This window comes from Pygoscelis adeliae, unplaced genomic scaffold, assembly GCF_000699105.1.
Source record: "Pygoscelis adeliae isolate BGI_AS28 unplaced genomic scaffold, ASM69910v1 Scaffold31, whole genome shotgun sequence".
NCBI lineage: Eukaryota > Metazoa > Chordata > Aves > Sphenisciformes > Spheniscidae > Pygoscelis > Pygoscelis adeliae.
The window spans coordinates 3,591,732-3,611,505 of NW_008824233.1; the positions used below are offsets into that span (position 1 = coordinate 3,591,732).

General features: G+C 41.3%; 2 protein-coding genes across 2 annotated transcripts in view; one reads left to right on the forward strand and one right to left on the reverse strand.

The window, feature by feature from the left end:
• The window catches only part of FGF2 (fibroblast growth factor 2 (basic)), a 35,017-nt gene extending 28,226 nt beyond the window's left edge, over window positions 1–6,791 (forward strand). The window contains exon 4 of the mRNA XM_009334955.1: window positions 6,482–6,791. Coding sequence (XP_009333230.1) covers window positions 6,482–6,667 — 186 coding nt within the window. The 3' untranslated portion in view covers window positions 6,668–6,791. The remainder of the gene's footprint in view (window positions 1–6,481) is intronic.
• A 169-nt stretch (window positions 6,792–6,960) lies between these two features.
• The window catches only part of NUDT6 (nudix (nucleoside diphosphate linked moiety X)-type motif 6), a 13,564-nt gene continuing 750 nt past the window's right edge, over window positions 6,961–19,774 (reverse strand). The window contains exons 2-5 of the mRNA XM_009334956.1: window positions 19,135–19,338; window positions 14,300–14,355; window positions 11,169–11,223; window positions 6,961–7,556 (exon numbers count right to left, since the gene is read on the reverse strand). Of these exons, the coding sequence (XP_009333231.1) occupies window positions 7,168–7,556; window positions 11,169–11,223; window positions 14,300–14,355; window positions 19,135–19,338 (704 nt within the window). The 3' untranslated portion in view covers window positions 6,961–7,167. The remainder of the gene's footprint in view (window positions 7,557–11,168; window positions 11,224–14,299; window positions 14,356–19,134; window positions 19,339–19,774) is intronic.

The following is a 19,774-nucleotide window of genomic DNA, read 5'->3' on the forward strand; positions in this document are numbered from 1 at the left end:
CAAGAAAAACATTTTTGAAAATGCGATGATAAAAAAAAGTTATTAAATGTAGGCAAATTAAAACTAGTCTCATTAGAGACTAGTTTAAACTCCATGCATTTTATTGAAATCAGCTTAATTTTTAACTGTGTTTTAAAGCCAATATGTTTAGCAGACTCTGAAAATGAATAAGGTCTCCTAGAGCTAGATTATAAATTTTGCTTTAAGAGCTGCAGTTACATTCATTTTGCTTAGAAGAGGTAGACACTGTAAATCTCTCGTCCATATTTACAACCTTCAGTGCAGACAAACTTTCAGCGCTTGTCAAGTACCACCGTAGGGCATCCTACTAGAATTTCAGGTTGAGATAATCCCTGACGCTTTAGTATCCTGAACACAGCCCCGTTCAGCTTCTGTGCAAGTCCCCACTAGGAACAGGTGTTAATAATAAAGTGAATTCCTCATCCCAGCTGAACTGCAGCTAATGACAGACTCCTGCCAAGGGCTGCAGAAATTACGTCTGATTCCCCTCGGTTCTGCCTCTGCCTAAGTGAAATGAGTCTGAAGGCAAACAAAACACTTCAGCAGTTTTACATGAGCAGGGATCCCTGGTGCGCTCCTCGGCACCATGCGCCTCTGGCTCCAGGAAGCCCGTTTTGTTTATGCCTATGAATACAGTTAAAGAACCTGTTCCAAGTTACAGCGTTACTTACTCGGGTATCGTGTGACAGCTCAGTTGAAGAAAATGTGCGGAGTAGTCCACTGTGCTGTTCTTGCATTAAGGATAATTGGGAATTTCCTGTGGTGCTGGTGTGGTGGCATTCGGCTTCCCGTTCAACTTGCCCTCCTTACCCTGAGCGACAGCGGACGGCCAAAATGGGGTGTTTAGCACCATTTGTGAAATTATGAACACCTGGGGGTGTTTACGTTTGGGATTTCCAACCTACTGTTGCACGGTGGGCTTTGGTTGTAGAACATGCTTCCCTTGCAGCTATATGCAGCAATTTTCTCTGCTTCGTTCTTGTAAGGCGATACGTGCTTGGAAAGTATCCGCCATGCACTCGGAATTGCGCTCTCAAAACCTGGTAAAGTTGGGTCGCTTTGTGTTTCTCCCTTGAGCTTACAAAACCTTTGTTTTGGTTTTGCTTTGTTTCTGGAAACGGCTATTACGCGAATTGTGTTTACTGCAAACACTGCTTCCTACAGCTCTTCATTTCTGCTGTGCGTAGGTGAAAGCTCTCTACTCTTCAGGTTTTGTTCTTCAGCCAGCCTAGTGAATACTTCTGCAATTTCACGATCATTTTCTGGAGCGGACAGGCAATGTTTTTTCCGTGAGGATTTCTGTACTATGACTTCCAACCGTTTGTGGCCAGTTGTGCCTCTACTGTTTTCTGCCTATAAACACATTCATGAAACTGTTCCTAGTTGCCAGCATTTCTTTTTTTCAGTTCGAGCAGTGTTGTGTTTCAGCGAGAGCTTTGAAAGAGCGTATGCTGGAAATCTTTGCGGTGAAGTGACCTCGTCAGTGGGCGTGAATTCGTATCTGCTGAAACCTTTGGTTATTTCTTTTAAAACGTTATGGCACTTCAATTTCTGAACACCTATTTAGTTCTCTACTCCACTAGTCACTCAAGTACTGTTCTGTCCTTTGTAACATCTGTTTGTTTCTCCTTTTTTTATTACTTTTCAGGGTCAAGGATCAATTTGCGTAGTGTCCTTGTTTTATACGTACAGCAACATCTTCAGAAATACTTTCGCAAATTATTCTTCAGTCCTGTTTTTCATCTAGTTGGATGTTTTTGTAATTACTTTGTTGAGCCATGTCTTTATGGTTTGTTCCGAGTTGGGTTTTGCAAAATGACTTATTGCATAGCCAGCACATCACTGCTTACACTGGTGATTTGCGTGGCGGTACAGTGGATCGCGCTCTTGTCTTGAGAGCTGGATGATACGGCTTTTAATTTAGCAGTTTCATGCTCTCCGTTTACGAACAGACTCAGTTGTTGTGGGGGAGAGGTAATCTTTACCCCTTCAGTCACTGGAGGAAATGGCTGGTTATTAATGCAGCCGGTCAAAAACTCCCCTTGGAAAATGCTGTTTTAACTGAAAATATTTGTGCAGAAATGTATCTATTCCATCAGATTTTTAATGGAAAAATTGAACCATTTCACTTCTGATATGGCTCACTTTGACTTTCCGGTTTCATTTAATTATAATAATGAAATATTTTCACTTTATGGAATTAAATGTGTTTGATTATTTCATTTCATGAAGAAATCTCTCAAAATTTCCCATGAAAGGAAGAATTGCACTTTTGACTAACTTTTCTATTTCACGAGAAATAGTTTGTCATTTAAGGATACGACCTGTTTGTTCTGTCTGTCACGCTTATGTGGTTTCGCTATGACCGGACAGGTTTTGCCAGACTGAAGGACTTGAAGGGAAATTCTTCTCTTTTGATGTTACGGATTAAAATTGTGGTACAAGAATATTTGTGAGAACAACCTTCAATTCCTGGCCCTTTCGTAGCTAGAAAAGGCTAAATACCATCATCACCTTTCTCGGGTCATACTCCATCTGCTGTGATAGTTACAGGTTAACCCTCTGGTTTCAGTTTTGAGAATGAACAAACCTGAGGAATTTTAATTCCTAATCTGAGTCCAAAATGTCAAAACTCGTTAACTGGCATAACGTCATACTAAGGCAGATGCAGTTTGCACCAAAAAATCAATCGGTGGGTGGCATTTGGCCGTGCAAATAAGGGAGGAGGAACTTTGTCGCAGGAAGTTGCTGCCTCTTTCGGTCAATTAATCTGCCCCGGGTGAATCACCTTGGGGATTTCGGCGGTCGTTACGGTTTGGCTACTGTAAGCGGTGGCACACGGCAGGCCGTAGAACCAGCACGGCTACGACCAACACTGCTAACGTTAAAAACTCCCGCACTCGGCGTTTTATTTAGTCTCTCAGACTTCTGCTGGATGGAGGTCTTGCTTGGCAGCAGATAAAATACTGACTGGTGGCAGGGCAGGCGCCGAGCGGCACTCGCTCCCCGCCACTGCCCCCGGGGGTTTCCCTTCCTTTATCCTTTTCACGAAGGGCTGTAGAGCTCAGGTATTTCGCCATGTGCTGTGAAAGCTTTCACTGCCAGATCACCGCTTCCAATGCGGCCTAGACCAAAGCGTATTTAAGAAAACCATTGATATCCAGGATTTTTCCAGGGGCCGAGGTTCACAGCGCGGTGGCCGGCATCCAACTCCTGCTGGACAGCAGTCCAGCTTCCAAAATGTCGCCTTTGGCAAATGTTAAGGAATACGTAGTTCATGAAGCCTGAACTATCATTTGTCACCTACATGTTTACTTTTATGTCAGAATATTTACATTGGCAAGGTACTGTAGGAAAGCACTGGTATCTCGTCTGCTTTGTGGAGAAATAAGGACTTAAGTGTCCGGAGCGAATCGTCTGGCACCTTTCAAAAGCTCCTGATGAATGTAAAAAAAAAAAAAAAATCTTTTTTCCTTTTCATCTTTTTCTTTTTTCACCCTTTTTTGATTATTTTTTATAACACCCATAAATTGCCTGAAAATCTGTTTAGGGAGTTTAATCTATTTTACTTTTTAAACCTGAGAGAGACGAGGAAGGCTAAATAAAAACGATGCGTTTCTCCGAGTTGTGGTTGTGTTTACTTTGTGGGTTTAGTGCGAGAGGGAGAGGGGGTCGTGGCGAATGTGCCTTTCGTCTGTACGTGGGGTCTTGCAGTGGCGGCTTAAATTTCCCACGGGCGCACCGTGGAAGCCATTTCCTTCCTAGCGGAGGTTGTAAAGACTCGCTTCCCGCCGGCATTAGGCATCTGATCTACCTCCCCAGCCCCCCAGCCGTACCTGACGGGGATTGCCCGGGAAGCGTGCGTAGGGAAACCAGGTGCCTGCGGCATTCGGAGGCCGTGCTCTGCCCGCGCCGCCCGCTGTCTCGGCGCTTCCAGCAGTGCCGCCGCTTCGGGTAGGAGGTGAGGGCGAGGTGTGAGCCGGCTGCGACGGTCTCTTTGCCAGAATTTCCAGCTTGGGCAATTGTACTGAACTTGCCTAAGCTCTGCTTAAAGCTTGGTTTTGTTCTTAAATGCTTCTTTTCTTTATGTGGTTTCTGTGCCCTCTTAAGGCTGCTGTAATCCATTTCAGGCTTGGAGCTGTGGCTTGAGGTGATTAATGCATCTGTTTTCACATTGCTGGAACGAAAGGCATTAAAATATGATTTCTCTTGAGAAAGATTATTTAAAATACAAATCATACGCAAATTGTCAATTTGATTCCTGCTATTTGAAATGTAAAAATATTAGTGAGTTACAGAAATGAGAAATTGCATGTGGGTTTTCTCTTACAAGTTCTTTTCCTTAGAAACCGAAATTTGTATCTGAAAATGGTTGAAGTGGAGGAAAAAACCTTCTATTTGAAGACATATGTTTGGAGACAGATCACTTTATTCCAGACTGCATTTGAATGATTTAATTGCTTGTAGCTACAGGAACTTGGCATGTGTGAGGAGTTCCTCTTCTCTTGTGTGTTTTCGTGCATACTGTATGAAGCGTAGTTGTTCCAAGCTGAGTTTTGAGTTCTAGTTGGGTACTTCATATATTCAGGAATATTAACAGACGATTGTAACAAAGAGTAGCCTGCTCGTTTAGGGAATTGCTTCACATTCCCTGTCTCCTCTCCAAGATTTTTACATGCTTGCTTTTCAATGACTAGCTTTCCTCTTCCTCCGGCATTCCCAAAAATTTTCTGGGTAAATGAGTATGACTGAATTGGTGGACTGACAGATGGCATCTAGGAAAAGAAAGTGCCCCCCTCACCCCCCGCCCCGCTCCAGTAAGTTCCTGCGGTGTTGAACTTCTGCCATCTCTGTATTTGAGAAAATAATTTCTCTTGCTTAAAGCGCCACTTCTGCAGGCAGGTTTGCCACCGTGACCGCTGTGAGAGCAGTGTCACCCACTGACGGCTTCTGCTGCTGTGACTGTGCCTTAATGCAGTTAAACACCGATAGCGATCCTCTTCCTACAGAACGAGATCTTCCTTGAGGCTGTTTGTACGTCCTCTTACGTTTTCGACACAGAGGAACCATGTGGTTTCTTGGTGGTGGATTTCAGAAAGTGAATAAACTTTCCTGTTTTCTCTCGACTATGAGCAGCTATAACTACTAGTCATAGTTAAACTACCTTGGTTTTAAGTCCCCCTGGCAATAACAACTATCCAGGAAAATGTGTGGGTTAAAGTCTTGCAACGGACGATGCCCACCTCACGTGATCTCACCGATCGGAATGGGATCACTTGAAAATGAAGACTCTTTCTCTTCAGTATGGTCGCCCCGAGGGAGCAGTGGTTTCTGCTGTCTGCAGAGATGCGCAGAAGAAAGTGTGTCACGCTGTATTCATTAGTGGCAGGCTTACCTTCTGGGGGCTTTATGTGCAGGTGAGCATCTTCTCTCTGATGGTGATCAAATGCAGCGTGTAAGAGAAGACATACGTCGTAATGCCCTGTATTGGTCTCCCAGCCTCCAACACAATGTCGGCTTCGGGGCCTTCTCAGCCGAGAATGGTTTCTACCTATTTAGTAGCTTTGCAGTGAATTTCTTTTCCATGAACTTGTCCAAAAGTGACTTGAATCCGTGAAAGCTGGGGGAAACGGTAACTTCCTACAGTAAGGAGCTCCACAGCTCGCCTTTTACCCGTTGTGTGAAGAACCACCTTCTTTTTTATTTGTAGGTGTGAAGGCACGTTAATTCCCTGTAGGTGGAGTTGTTTTTGAAGACTTACTTTCAGAAGCAGAATAATTCCATAGATGCACTCCTAAACACCAGTAGAGTATGCTTGGCTTCTGTGTGGAATAGACCTCTTTGCCAGGTCTGATCTTTTCTTAAAATTATTTTAAGGGTTTTGAATTTGAAAAAACGTTGAACAGGTGCAGGCTTGCCGCTGTTTCAGAGCGCTACAAATACAGACTTGAATTAGCTCTAGGAAGGTGAAACCTCAAAATCAGAAAAGAACAGGCAAAGGCGGAAACTGTGCCATGCTATTTCTCTAACCGATAAAAAGGTCGGTTTGAGGAAGGCAGGGGAAATACTCCCTTTTCTCTTAGATCCTGCTTTTCTTTTTGGTTAAATTGTAACCTAGGATGAGATGGCAAAACTGCCGAGCTTGGAAGTCAGGATCTGTCGGTACGTGCCAAGGGACAGGGGCTCTTCACTTGTTTGACTGAGTTTCAGATCAGAACAAAGGATTACCCAGTGAAAACAAACTAGAATCTGCTTGGTTGGTGTTAAAGACAATAACTAAATCATAGTTAAAAACTATATTTTAACAATAACTCTTTTCTTTAAACCTGAAACATTTAACGTGAATTTCTTAAAACCAAATGTATTGCTAACTTACGTTCTCGGTACGTCAGTCCCACGAATCTGAAGAAGTGACGTGTTGTGATGGAGTATCAATAATCCTTTTCTTTTTCCCTTTTAGAAATGTGCAACAGAAGAATGTTTCTTTTTTGAGCGATTGGAGTCTAATAACTATAACACTTACCGATCACGGAAATACTCTGATTGGTATGTGGCACTGAAAAGAACTGGACAGTACAAACCTGGACCAAAAACTGGACCTGGACAGAAAGCTATCCTTTTTCTTCCCATGTCTGCTAAAAGCTGATTTCCATGGCGGATTCCGAGCACATACGCCACACTACACGAAAGACGTCGAGTTTCCTACTCCTCTCTGAAGCAGCAAAAACAGAAGCAATTATTTGCTGATATTAACTACTCTTGCAGATACCAGATTAAAAGATGAATGTTTCATACTGTCTTTATATTGCTCTTTGAACCTATTGTGCCAGTGTGTGTGGAGGTAAAATTACTTGGAAAATATATTTTCAGGATTAATAACACTTCTGCTAGGTATCTATGTAGAGCTATTTTATTTTCCTTACGTTTGCTTTACAGAGTAAAGGAAAACAAATCTGATGCACGCTTATAGCAATATTTACCTTTAAAAATAATTTATACCTTTAGAGCTTATTAGAGAATAGGGTAAATAATTACTTTCTAATAATTACCTAAAAAGAAGTCCATAGATAATTTTAATATGGTCTAAATAACACTACAATAATAACTCTAAATTATTAATGTAATGAAATGTGAAACGTGTTGCTATCATGTAATGTTTCTGTAGGACTCGGGCAGCTCCCTGTGGTACAGTTTGTAGAACAGGCCTGTGTAGACAGCTGGAAACTCCCTCATGGTTATATCAATCTTATCAAACCCCTCCCGGTATCCGTAAAGCAGGAGTTTAGCTACATTGCTGGTGATGGGAGTAGCGTGTTTCGTCCTAGCAAGCTCATCGAGGTCCATCCATTCACACCTCAGGCACTCCTGCTGGCAGAAGCTGATGCTGAAGGAGGAGGGCTCCAGGCGACAGATGATGTACATATCCGACTTCCCAAAGGCTCCGGGGTGTTTGTGTTGCTGTCTTATGCTTAGGATGGACTTGAACTCTGACTTAATGCCAGTCTCTTCGAAAACCTCTCGAACTGCTGTGTCTCCTAGGTGAAAAGAGCAATCCTTACAATACATACAAGAATAGCTTAACACTCTCTTGACCTTTCGGTCATGGAAAATTTCTAACTCAAAGCGCGCTCTGTTCTGCTTCATAAGCTTTTCAGAATGTAAGCCTGTTTGTTTCGACACAAGGATAAGCTGATTTTTTGGTCCCTGAACAAAACTAATTGCTACATGCCTTTCTTGTGTATGTCCTACAAAATGATGAAAGTAAGAAACTTTCGATAATACTGTACAGGGTGTGGTTTTGAAACGGACATTCTGATGGTCGCTGGCTCCACTGATCTCTCAGTCCAAGATAACATTGCACCCTCTCTTCAGTCCTTTGAATCTTAGCCCCCGTCTCTCTCCGTGCTTCTACCCAGTGTCAGGTTCAGACCTGTGCAGCTGAAACCTGTACGTATGTCAGATCACTTGATCAAGTCACTTAGTTTCATTGCACTTTGCCACAAGGTGTAACAAAATGGGTGAAACCATTGTTTGCAGAAAGTGGAAGTTGTCACCAAGTCCCTTTCAAAATGTGCCTGAAGTGTCTAGTGACATTTGAAATATGCCATGGTACCAGCATAGCATGTAGCCTGTTCTTGCAGAAAACATGCTGCATCCATGCTGCACGTGTACATTTTGTGTACATCAGCCAAAGTGGTTAAGTGTTAACATTCCTCATGACAAAAGCAACCATAACTCCAAGGGTCTAGAAGGTCTGTGTACTGCAATTACAGCCAGGGAATTACCCATCTATCCGGTACTCTTCAAAAGAGAAGATTTTTCTCCTGAATGGTAACTTTAATTGAAGAGCCCAAATTCGATTTTTGATACTCCACTTATTTCCCCAAATTCTGCCGTTTCACTGTAGTCAAATCAAATCCTACTTGCCTGGGGTAACTACTGGTAGGTGAAATACTAGCTTTTCCCAAATCTATGTAAACTCACAGTTGTGTCTTGTTTGAGTGGTAAGTGCATGTAGGTGTTTTGCGGTGTTACCTGCTTCAGCTAGTTCATTTTCAGTAGGAAATGGGGTGTGTTGGCTTACTTCCAAAAGCAAAATACATTTTACAAGACCTTGTAGAGATTTGCCTTCCTATGGAAGCTTGCCATCTTGACACGTCGGAGGTGAACTAAACAGACATTCTAGGAGTAGTTTCAAATCTTGGAAATAATTTCAGGACATACAGTGGCTAGCAATATATAAACAAAATGATTTATCCATCAGAGGCCGAACAACTATCTGGTAATGGCCCTGATTCTGCACATACTTCTGCCTCAGCTCAACTTCCATCTTGCAGTGGAATGAGCTGTGTAAAGTTTACACCGAGTATATAGAGGTCCTTGTGGGACTGGAGACCCGTTAATACGTGGTGCCTGCAGAACGTTTATGTTTGTGACTTTGTTACAGTATTAATTAGTTAAAAAGCTACTACATATGGGGAAGAAGTACATGGGGGAAGATAGTCGTTTACCATTACTGACCCCTGGGGAGACTGCATTTCATGTTGCGCAGAGAGACCTCTGCGGTCCTCTGGTTTAAAATAGTGGTTGTGAAGCAGACTCCCTGTGGCAAGTGGTTTTATTATTAGGCAAGGGGCTGTATTACACAAAAGTGGTCAAAGAAAGTAAACAACTGAGATGATGAGGAATGCTGAGGCAGGCTGTGGTGAGAAAAGTGAAATAATTAGGGATTTCATTGAAGCTTTGAGCTTTGCTTTTACATAAAGTGCCTTTTTCTTCTTCCCTTTTATTTAAATGTGTATGTATATATATAAAAAATATATGATGACAGTTAAACTAGAAGAAACACTAGGGCTTGAGTTTCAGAAATATTCAAATAAAAAAATGTGTGCACTTTGCTTAATCTGCATTATGAAACTATTCAAATTACTTGCGCGAGTCAGTTTGTACTCATTAAAGTAGGCAGCCGTGTATTTTATCACTTCATATAATCACAGGATCTTCAAGCATTGTAACTGCAATTTGTAATTGTCATTTGAAATTTAGTCCCTTGAATGACTGTGAGTTTATAAGGTTTGATGTAAGGATAAAAAAAGTAGAACTAAGCTCTGTTGTATTTTATGCTTCACTAATTTATATCTTCTTGTAATACTAAGATGTGATACGGCGAATCGTAACTTTTATTATTATGTAGTTTAGTAGTGGCAGGAGGGGAGCTGTAAGAGACTTGTTCCCTCCCAGGAGTTTCTCAAACCTACATCCAGGCTTCAGCCATAATCTCACCTGTTATTTGAGGGATGGCCACTGGCTTACTCAGTATTCCTCTGGGGAAGCTGTTGCCAGTGCTGGTCATTCTTTTCCCTCAGTACAAAAATCCCTCTGGTATCTCCTAGAAGTGAAAGGGAGCCTGGCTAGACAACAAACACGGCGTTTGGGATTCTTCTGAAAACGTGAATCCATTTCACTACGTTATATGTGTTTGCATTGTCAAGCAAATGATTTTGATTTCTATCTTTGTTCGACAAAAAGACTTAAAATGTGATTCATGAGTTACGAAAACTACAACTTGGCCATATCCCGCTAACTAGAAACTTTCTCCATGTATTGAAATAATGAACTGGAATACAAGCCCTCCACACGTTGTTGTAGGAAGACTGCTAAAAATAGTAGATATTTCTAAGGTGTGAAACAGTCGGGAAACCTGGGCTCAACACCCGGTTTGCCAGAGCTGCCGCATTGCTCTGAGCAACATTTTTGAGTTCTGCATTTCTGAGTTATTGGAAGAATATATTTGTATCTGAACACTGACGTGGGGCTAAAATTAATGTGACAAATGTAACTTTTGAAAACAAGACCTACCTAGTAACTGCAGTAAAACGTAAGAATTAACCAGTCCGTGGATCATAATTTGAAGGGGTGAGATACAAGGAGAAAAAGCACAATTTCCTATCTCTTCATAAACACCCTTGTTCGTTCACCTCTGAACATAACTGCAGCAGTGTTCATCATCACCTGTGCTGCGCTGGATAGAAATGATAGGTTTCCTCAAACCAGCATTGTTTTTTAATACAGAAGTGCCTCATGTCTCCGGTGGAAAGTAGGTGCCCACAAGACTCGGGCGCTGCACTTAATGCTGGTCCTGTGACAAAGAGCTCTTAGTCTAAGCAAATCAAACGAACAAGGGTGGAAGGAAGCAAGTGCATTTACTTCTGTTTTGCACATAAAAATGGAGAGTTGGAAATTTTTGCTCAGTACATCATTGAGCTCGCTGCCCTGGATTCCAGTGTGAGCTGAGAGCTCGCTGTTTCAGTTTTATTTGCGTTATGTACCGATTACCTTAATCCTCTGCACTTTTGGCTCCTACTACAGCATATCCAGCAAGCCTACAAAAAGTCAGTTGGCTTCAAGCACTCATTTAAGAGAAATTGTGGAAAAGGGTAAACGTTATAAATACAATTCTTCTCTGCCCTGAACAACATAATGTTACCCCATTACCATTAAGGTCATGGGATCATGTCGCTTCATCTATTCACCGTTAATTCAAAGAAGTGATTAGTCACCAGGCGTGATGTGGGTCACGATGTATTTTGGTACTGTTAATGTCTTTATAATTCTGTTGACGTCTGACCTGTTATCCTAGGACTTACCAATGTCTTCGCCTGGATTAGACAGACCTCCTGGAAATTTCCACGCATTTAGAGTCTGTATCGGAGGAAAAAAATACTAATGAAGTATGCAGCCTGTTTTGTACTCTCTAATATGAAGGAGACAATTAACATGTGACTTTTTTTTTTAAACTTGCAGTATTGTAATTACTCTTACAAACGTCAGTAAGGCTTTAAGTAGGAACTTCTTTGTTCTTGCTAACGTGATGATCAGAGATATCTACAGTCTGTATGAAATATTGGCACAAAACATCTACTGATTGAAAATACAAACTGTCTAACAGTCATTAGACAACGTTGCTGCTAGATAACTAGATAGAGTAGTTGAATATTAAAAAAAGCTGCTATAGACTATATAATCTTGTATTTAATCACTAATGCATTCCACTTCCATGGTTCTGGCTTTTAAAAAATGTGTATATATTTAATCTTACAAACAGGTATTATGATTGTAGTACTGTTCTGTACTGCACTGGCTTTAAGATGACTTTGTGTGTCTGTAATAACCATTTAGTGTACCTTGTCATTTGTTTTCATGGAATACAAAAACTGAGGCCTCGTGTGTGATTTATATATAGAAGCATTTATTGAATTGCAATAAAGTTCAGTACTTAGAAAGTGAAGTGCAGACTTGGTGCTGTTATTGATGCTGGTAAAGGAGTCCCAGCTCCTACACCTCTTGCAAATGCATGAAGATTTGTAGGCTTTACCTTTACATCTATGTACTATTCTTTTTATTTCTTTCCTTATTAAAAGTTTATGTAGGAAGAAGTTAACCTTCAACTAAAAATTAACGCGGTAAGAAGGTACACTCTGGAAAAAAAAGAGGTAGCTTTTCTTGTACACGCAGCATAGAGAGGGAAGTTGTGTGCTCTCCAGTCATTTGAAACCCCACTGACTACACTGGAAAATGTTTTTTTTTTTTTTCTGGGCACTCTTAAAGAGCTTGGATAGGAATTTAAAGTAATAGGTTAAAAATACTGCAGATGGAAAATACATACATTTGTCTGTGGGCTTTCAGATTTGCTTTCAGTTCCTGGAAATCTTTCTTTGTGTGCTGTGGAATTGTCCTTTCATGATTAAACACAAACAGCTCTTAAAATTCCACTAGCTGTTTAATTTTTTTTTTAAGCTTTCAGAACATCATTTGTATTAAAAGTCACCATTTTGGGGCAATTGTTCATTTCGTGGGGAAGAAAGGAGAAGGGAGAGGAGTGGTGGAACCGACAGTAGGAAACAGACGCTGTCTGAGCCAATTTGCTTGCACTGAAATATTTTAGTTGTTCACTGCATAAGAAATGTATGGGTATTCACACACTTCAGTTTTTATACTTAACTTTACTCACTCAATAAAAGAGAGCTGTAAAGAGGGGAGTCGGAAATCTTTTTGTTCCCTTTCACCTTCCTCACTCACTGTGCTAGGTGTCGGCTTTGTTCTGGAAAGGTAAGCTGAAACGGTTGACCTGGAATATACCCATCCCACTTTTCAGAATGAGCCGGAGGGAAGAGTGGTGCCAGGCTGGTCCTCTTGTGTTTTGGGGCCAGAGGCTAAGGAGGTAATGTCTGGTGACTATGGAATTGGACCTAGAACCTGAATAGAGCATCTGATGTCTCACTGTAAAATTGGATAGAGATATCCGCACTTAAAATGGCTCTGGGTGAGCTTTAACAAAACCACAGCGTTAAGAAATTAAATCTTAAGCCTCCTGGGTTTAGGAAACTACTATTTCCTTCTAAATAGGCAGAATATGCAGTTTCCCTTTTTTACTCTTTGAGACCTGGTTAAGGTATTTACTAAAAGGTAAACATGCGGTTTTTAATTTCTCTGTGCATAAAAGGAAAAATAAAGGTAGCATTTCTAAAGCTTACAATGCGCTGTTCCGTTCCTGGAGACTTGCTAGAACTGGAACCACTTTTGGAGCCTACAGCTTGCATGCTGGATTTATGCTTTAATTGGTAATAACTGAATGTAAGCCTGAAGGTCCTGCTATAGAGAAGTCCTTGAAATTTTACTTTATGGTAAGTAAAAATATAATTAGTAGTTTACAGGAAACAAGAACAGGGTGTTTCTCTTCCTCTGAACTCGTGTTACAAATTCAGCACGTTGTATGATTGAACCTGCCTACGAAAGCAGCCTTTCATTGAAGTTCATGAACTGTGTTGTAGTTACCAATGAAGTGAAGTGATGTTTTGGGTCCTGAGAAGAAATCTCTTAGTAGGTATTTCAGGAAAGACAGAAAAAGGTAGCCAGTGAGATTCTGGCATAGTTTTAACTATATAAAATGAAAATGATGGATCCAAGTATACTTCAGTTAGTGTATGTAAGTTTTGATTGTTTCCATGTTAGAATTGCAGTTAATCTCACTGTACTAGAAACACTTCTGATTTGCAAATGAAAGCATAATGGAAGCTAAGTATATTTTAAACGGAATAGCACAGGCAACTGCTAATGAGCTAGAGAGCCTTCTGCACTTGCTGTATTAAAACCTAGGTTAGCCTGTTAGAGGCTGGGAGACATTAGCAGTGATGGATGCTTGGTTACCTCAAGCCACATCACACGATCCACCATCACCACGCTAATACTCTCTGGTTTGGCATTCTCAGTAGCGAGGTCAAGCACTTCAGTTTGCGAGAAAGTAATGATCTTTACACCTGCTGTACAAAGGTGGTCTCCAGGTCATGGCCAACCATGTTACTGCTTATGTAAAGCCACAGATATGCCTGGAATTTTTGAAACCAAACAAAACCAGAATCCTTCTCCCAAAATCTGCTTCGAGCCATGGGGGTTTTCCAGACGTCTGCATGGATCCAACCACAAGATCAGGGATTATTGGGTCAGTTACAGGAGAAAACGGAACACTCAAAGCAGAAAGGATGCTTAATTCTGCCAATTCAATCACCAGTTATAATTAACAACAAAGCCGTTCATTTTCTTTATTTTTTTTTTCCTTCAAATGCAATACAGCAATCTGTTGATGATGTGTTCCAAGACACACACAAGTTACCTATCACAATTTTGGACTGGAATGAAAAGGAAAAGATCTTTGTTTTATACTATGGAGTAGGCTTATCTAAATGAACTTCTCTATTTTGTAATCCTATAACAAACTTACCCTATTTCTGTCTTGTACGACCAACACCTTTCCAGTGCTTTCATCTAGAACAGCACCTAGTAGAGAGATAGTATTGAAAAAGATTAAGTGTTAGACAACTATGTTCAATCTTAACAACCATAATTAACACGTTTTGATAAAGCATGACGAACCCCTAATGATATTCAGTTTACAGTTAGCAAGATTTGTCTGGATGAATCACAGAAAGTGGTTTGACGGTAGAAAACTGATACACAATAAAATATGAAAAAGTTTAAGTATCCTGTATAAAAATTCAAAGTTAGCAGTACCAAGATAAATACTTCCCACATTTAAGTTCCAGATTAGACAAGAAATGAAAAGAATAATTCACTTGTGTTAATATTATCAGAACTAAAGAATGCAAGATCAAGACGTCTTCCAAATAATCTAGCAAAGGTGCTTGCTTCAGCAGAGACGTGCCTGTAATCTTGCTCAAATAACAGAAATTTTTCCAGTGACTCTGTCCGAGTAGCCACGATGGGCAAGAACCCTTTTCCAGCAAAATTCATGACAAAACTCCTGCCCGAGTGTTTCCTGGTTCATAACACACAAGGTTTAGTACTCAATGGGCTGACTGTACTGATAATGTTCAGCTGGTTGACTATAAAGTCATACTGTGCTACCCAGCTAACAACTCATGATAGGAACTGCACAGTCATCTGAGTCAATTTGTTAATCAAAAAGCATTGCTTCCAAGTGGAAAAGTGACACTTTCACTTGATTCATGCATCCTGACTTTTTTTATTTTTACCGAAAAGTTCAGCTTTTCCTTGTGTCCTCATGCTCAGCCCATGACTTTCTCCTGCAGATTACAAGTTTTCCTACTTTTTAAAACCCAAGTGCTTTCATGTTTAATCATCATGTCACACTCATTGGTCACACTTTCAAAATGTCTTCCCTTTAAAACATATTTTTCTCAGATTTTGAAGTGCACTGTGGTGAGCAGAATGAGTACAGTGGCATAACTTACCAGGCTCTTTTCCACATCAGTCACGCATAGTTTCAAATTAGTAGGTAATAAAAAAAGGCTTATATCATTTTACAGCAGGAGGAAGAGTATATGGACAGATCTGTGATGATATACACATTTAAAATGCTATGGGGAAGTATTTCCACAGAAAGGAATTATTAAGGAATGAGTGTCCAGCTCAAAACATTCTGTTTTTTAATAATACACGGCAGACTTATGTGTAGGAGGAATATTTAAAAGATTAAATACCAATCTTCCTTCAAGATATGTCAAAGGACGTGCTTTAAGAGGGTAGTCACGTATCTGCCTCCCCATGGCTTGTGACTTTATGATTTCATTCTTCCTGTAAATATTTAGCAGTGTCCAGGTTCAAGGACTGTACTGATTAAAAGAGGGAACAAAAGGAAAGCAGGAGCAACTTTGATGCATACTGTGATTACAGGGGTTATTTTCTAGAAAAGACATTCTTCAGCCAAATGGTTTGCTGAGACCAAGGAGGACTGCCGAAGACAGGAAACTGCAGTTTGAACCAAACAGAAAGAACATTTTCTCTCCTCTGTTCCCCAGAAATCGATGCCTGTGAATGTAATTTTTGGCAGTGAAATTCCCTCTGAGATGTCCACAATCTCTGCTAGATGATACCTAAATCCAAAGCAAGAAGAAAGAAAAAACACTACCAGGATTTGCTGTCTGGTCTCATTTTCCCAAGTGTAACTCAGGAGTCCCTCTGCTGAAGCTCGCTGGGCCACACCTGGTTAGTATCGGTGAGATCAGAGCTTGACGCAGGCTCTGAACTGTGGTTTTAAAAGCTCTCCCTCTTGCTACAAATGCGGTACCTGGAGCTTTAAATCATCCAAGGCCAGGATGACTTTCTGGAAAGGTTTACACTTGTAACCTAACCAAGTAATCGCTATCACAACACTGCTTTGTTTTGAATGTGCTCTTTTGGGAAATAGGTTAAGAAAATTATTTGGAAAAAAAAAAATCCCTTAGACAACTCCAGTCAATGAGTAATGGAGGGGAAAAATATCTTCATTCTACCTGTTTTATTTACGACTGATGTAAACATGTATGAAAAGATGTTCAGAGATGAAAAGTACTTGTCATCCATGTAATGAGCGCACACATAACTGCTTGCATTGTAAACATCAGCAGACAGGAACAGGTATTACTTTGTAAAACAACTTGGGAGCTGCTTTTAAATCACTTTTGATTCCTTGGACCATCATAACCTATCTAACTCCATCGTCCTGTGCAGTTTGACATTTATGCAGCTGCTCATTTTACACATTTCCTTAAGTAACAGGACTGGCCAAGGCTGATGATCCATGCGTGTGGATGAGTGTTTGGAGACCCCTCTCTCTCTTCAACTCCAACGACTTTGTTTCAACAGCTAGATTAAGGTAGGTAGCAATGGAAATAACAGCCGTGTTGTAAGGCTTATACTACACGTGAGGGAGAAGAGAATGACTTTTACTTTTCTTCCTCAACTTGTCTTCGTATGCCATTGTTATGTGGCATATTTACAAACACGTCACTTTCTGGATGGCAGACCACTTCCTCCTAGGAGGTGGAGAATTGTTGAAATGCTTTTCCAAAACATCTTAAATCATTTCATATACCAGAAGCTTTTCTGTACTTTTACATGCTTGGAAAATCCTGCCGCCTACAAAGGGATGCAGTAAGTTAGCTGGAAGACACATCACATGTTCCACTATTTCTAAACAATAATGGCCAAGCCCAATGAGTAACATTTGCTACTCTCTGCTTGGCGACTCTGATCTAGTCTGGCAAAATATGACCTGACCTTGCTTATTCACACCTTTGTCATCACTTGGCTGGATGATGCTGAGGCACTAGCCCTGGCCGCGCAGTGTTCACTGTGTGGGAAACTCCAGACAGGACGAAAACCAGCTGCTGGTCTACTTGGCAATGCAGGCTCGCTACCTGTTGTCTGCTCCCTGCGCTGACTTCCCGCAGGCTAGCAAACCGCTCTCAGAATCTTTGCTTTTTATTTTCAGGATGCTCAAGGGACTGTATTTACATTTACCTCTTTTAAAGAAACTCCCAGTAACAAATAAAAATGTACAGGTTTGAAAAGTGGTAGCAAAGAATACATACATTATATGTTGTGCAATTTTTAAATCTGTGCAATAAATTATGAAATCCATATACCTGCAGTTATGAAACTTTTTCTTTCCTCAAAGTTTTTTCCTACTTGCCGAGTGCAAAGTGTTTATCTCAAAGTACAACAGCAAATTATGCTTTGAAAGTGCATTTTTCATATTTTCAAATGTTTGAGACTTTTTCAAACTTATGATTTTTCTTATATTAAATCCTTCCTGATAACCATCAGGGTCATAACACATCTATTACACGATTTTCTTCTAAAATAGCACTTTCAGCTATGCAAAACCTACTTCAGAAAAATCCCCTTTCAGTTAGTCATGTTTCCTCAAACATGCAAGTTATAACCATAAGAAGCAACACGGTGCTTTTGCTAGGAGAATGCATTATCTTACTCGAGTTTAATGCCACATATTTTAATGGTGAGGTTTTCATACCTCAAGAAAACATGCTCTAACATGTCCATTGAAAAAAATCCAAGCCTGTCTTCAGCTTCTACGCTGCCCTCTGCTGGCTTTGTAACTGAAAACTCCCCACTACCGATAGTAGTAGCACCGTTTTGTAATTGAAGGCTTTTTTTTTTTTCCCCAAAAACTTTCACCTGACCTGCCGCTACATAGAATAATCCAGCTTTTATGAGTCCTTCCTAACTAGGTTTTTCAAATTGCTATTTATGGGTCTTAACACCACTTGGTGAAGAATTAAAATCCCTGCAAGCCAAGGACAAACTAGTCAAGCTCATAGCCGGAGAGATTTGCTGTCTCTCTGCTGTAACTGCTAGTGTTATATAGCCTTTACCAGTACGTGAGGGTACCGGTACTACTCCAGATTACAGGAGATTAATGAGTGATGGGACAGGTTGCATACCTGTGGAAGACTGCTGAGAGAAAGAGGGCAAAAACATTCAAATTTGGTGAAGCTGAGTTCAAGTTGATTCATCATCAGTTCTTTGTACTGCACTGTACAAAAAAGGGGGGACACCATCTTATCTAGTTCCTTGGGAATTTTCTCAGTTTTTAGAGCAACTCCTTTCCAACTGTGGTTGTGGGAGGTCTAGATGGGCAAGAGTATGGTGTCCAGATGTTTGTTTGTTTGTAAAATACACTTGTTTGGGTTGTGGACTTCTAGGCACAGCTTAGAGCAGCTTTCGGACTTTAGGCTAACGGTTGTGCTAGCTCCTGAACAATCCCTGTTGGGTCAAGTTTGCCCCATTTACAGACCTTAACTTGAGCATAGTTTAGGCAGATGCATATATTAAGCATCTACATTAAGGACAGGGAGCAATGATTTTTTTCTAAGAAAGAAGTTTGTAGTAACTTTTTTACTTTTAAAAAACCACTTGAACCTTGAAGTCCTGCCTCTCTCACTGCAAGATGAAAGCCAAGATGTGTTTCTCAAAATGGTGTTTAAAAACAATATTCGTGAGGTAAATTTTAAAGCTTCAGGACCACATTTTCTTCTCCCTGAGCTGTTTACAATTTTCTCAAACTGGAATCGTTTGAGAAACCTCTCTCTTTATTGGCCTGTTTTTAGCAACACACACGGTTGTACAGGAGCATTCATGAATGACACACTTGACTTTGTAAAGTTACCCAGGCAGTACGCAGCTGGTTTTCATGTGTTGGTTGTACAAAGGAACAGTTGATTTCCTACTGAATCTGGCCCTAAGGGCTTGTTCAAAAGGCTTTTTGTGGGTCCAACTGCTTTTGTAACTAACCTGCAACCCCCAGCTGGTGGGTGGCATAGCCCGGTAGCCTGCTGGGCCCTTCTCCTAGCCACAGCGTCAAGGTGGACGAGCCCTGCTCAGCGTGGTGGAAAGCAAAGCCTTGTGAAGCAGCCACCGCCGCAAACCTGCTCTGGAGAATGGGGACGCGCAGCCAGACGGCGACGCGGCCTTCCTCCCGCCACTGGGCCACCGCATCTGCAAGAGAGAGCAAGGTAAGGAGGGTAGAAGGGCCACTGCCGCTGCTCGGAGACCCCCCTTGCCCTTGCTCCTTCTGGTTTTAAACCTTGTTGCGCACGACAGCCCGGATTAACGCATCAAAGTCTGTATTTTCACCTCATTTACCACAGGGTCAAACTACCATCGGCGTGAGAAATGTGTCAGCAGCGACAGGAGGAGAGCAGGCGCCGCCGCCAGCTCGGCATTTTACATGGAACGGTTCGGCGTTTACACATAAAATAATGGCTTTTATGGTAGGATCTGCCGTACGGCACAGGGAAATGGATCTTTGCTCCCCTCCGCCGCCTCTGCCAACACCCTCCACCACACCGCCGCGGCTGTGTGCGTGAAGGACGACGACCACTGCCCGCCAGGCGCAGCGGAGGCGGCTGAGGGGAGCTCCCTCACGGGCCGA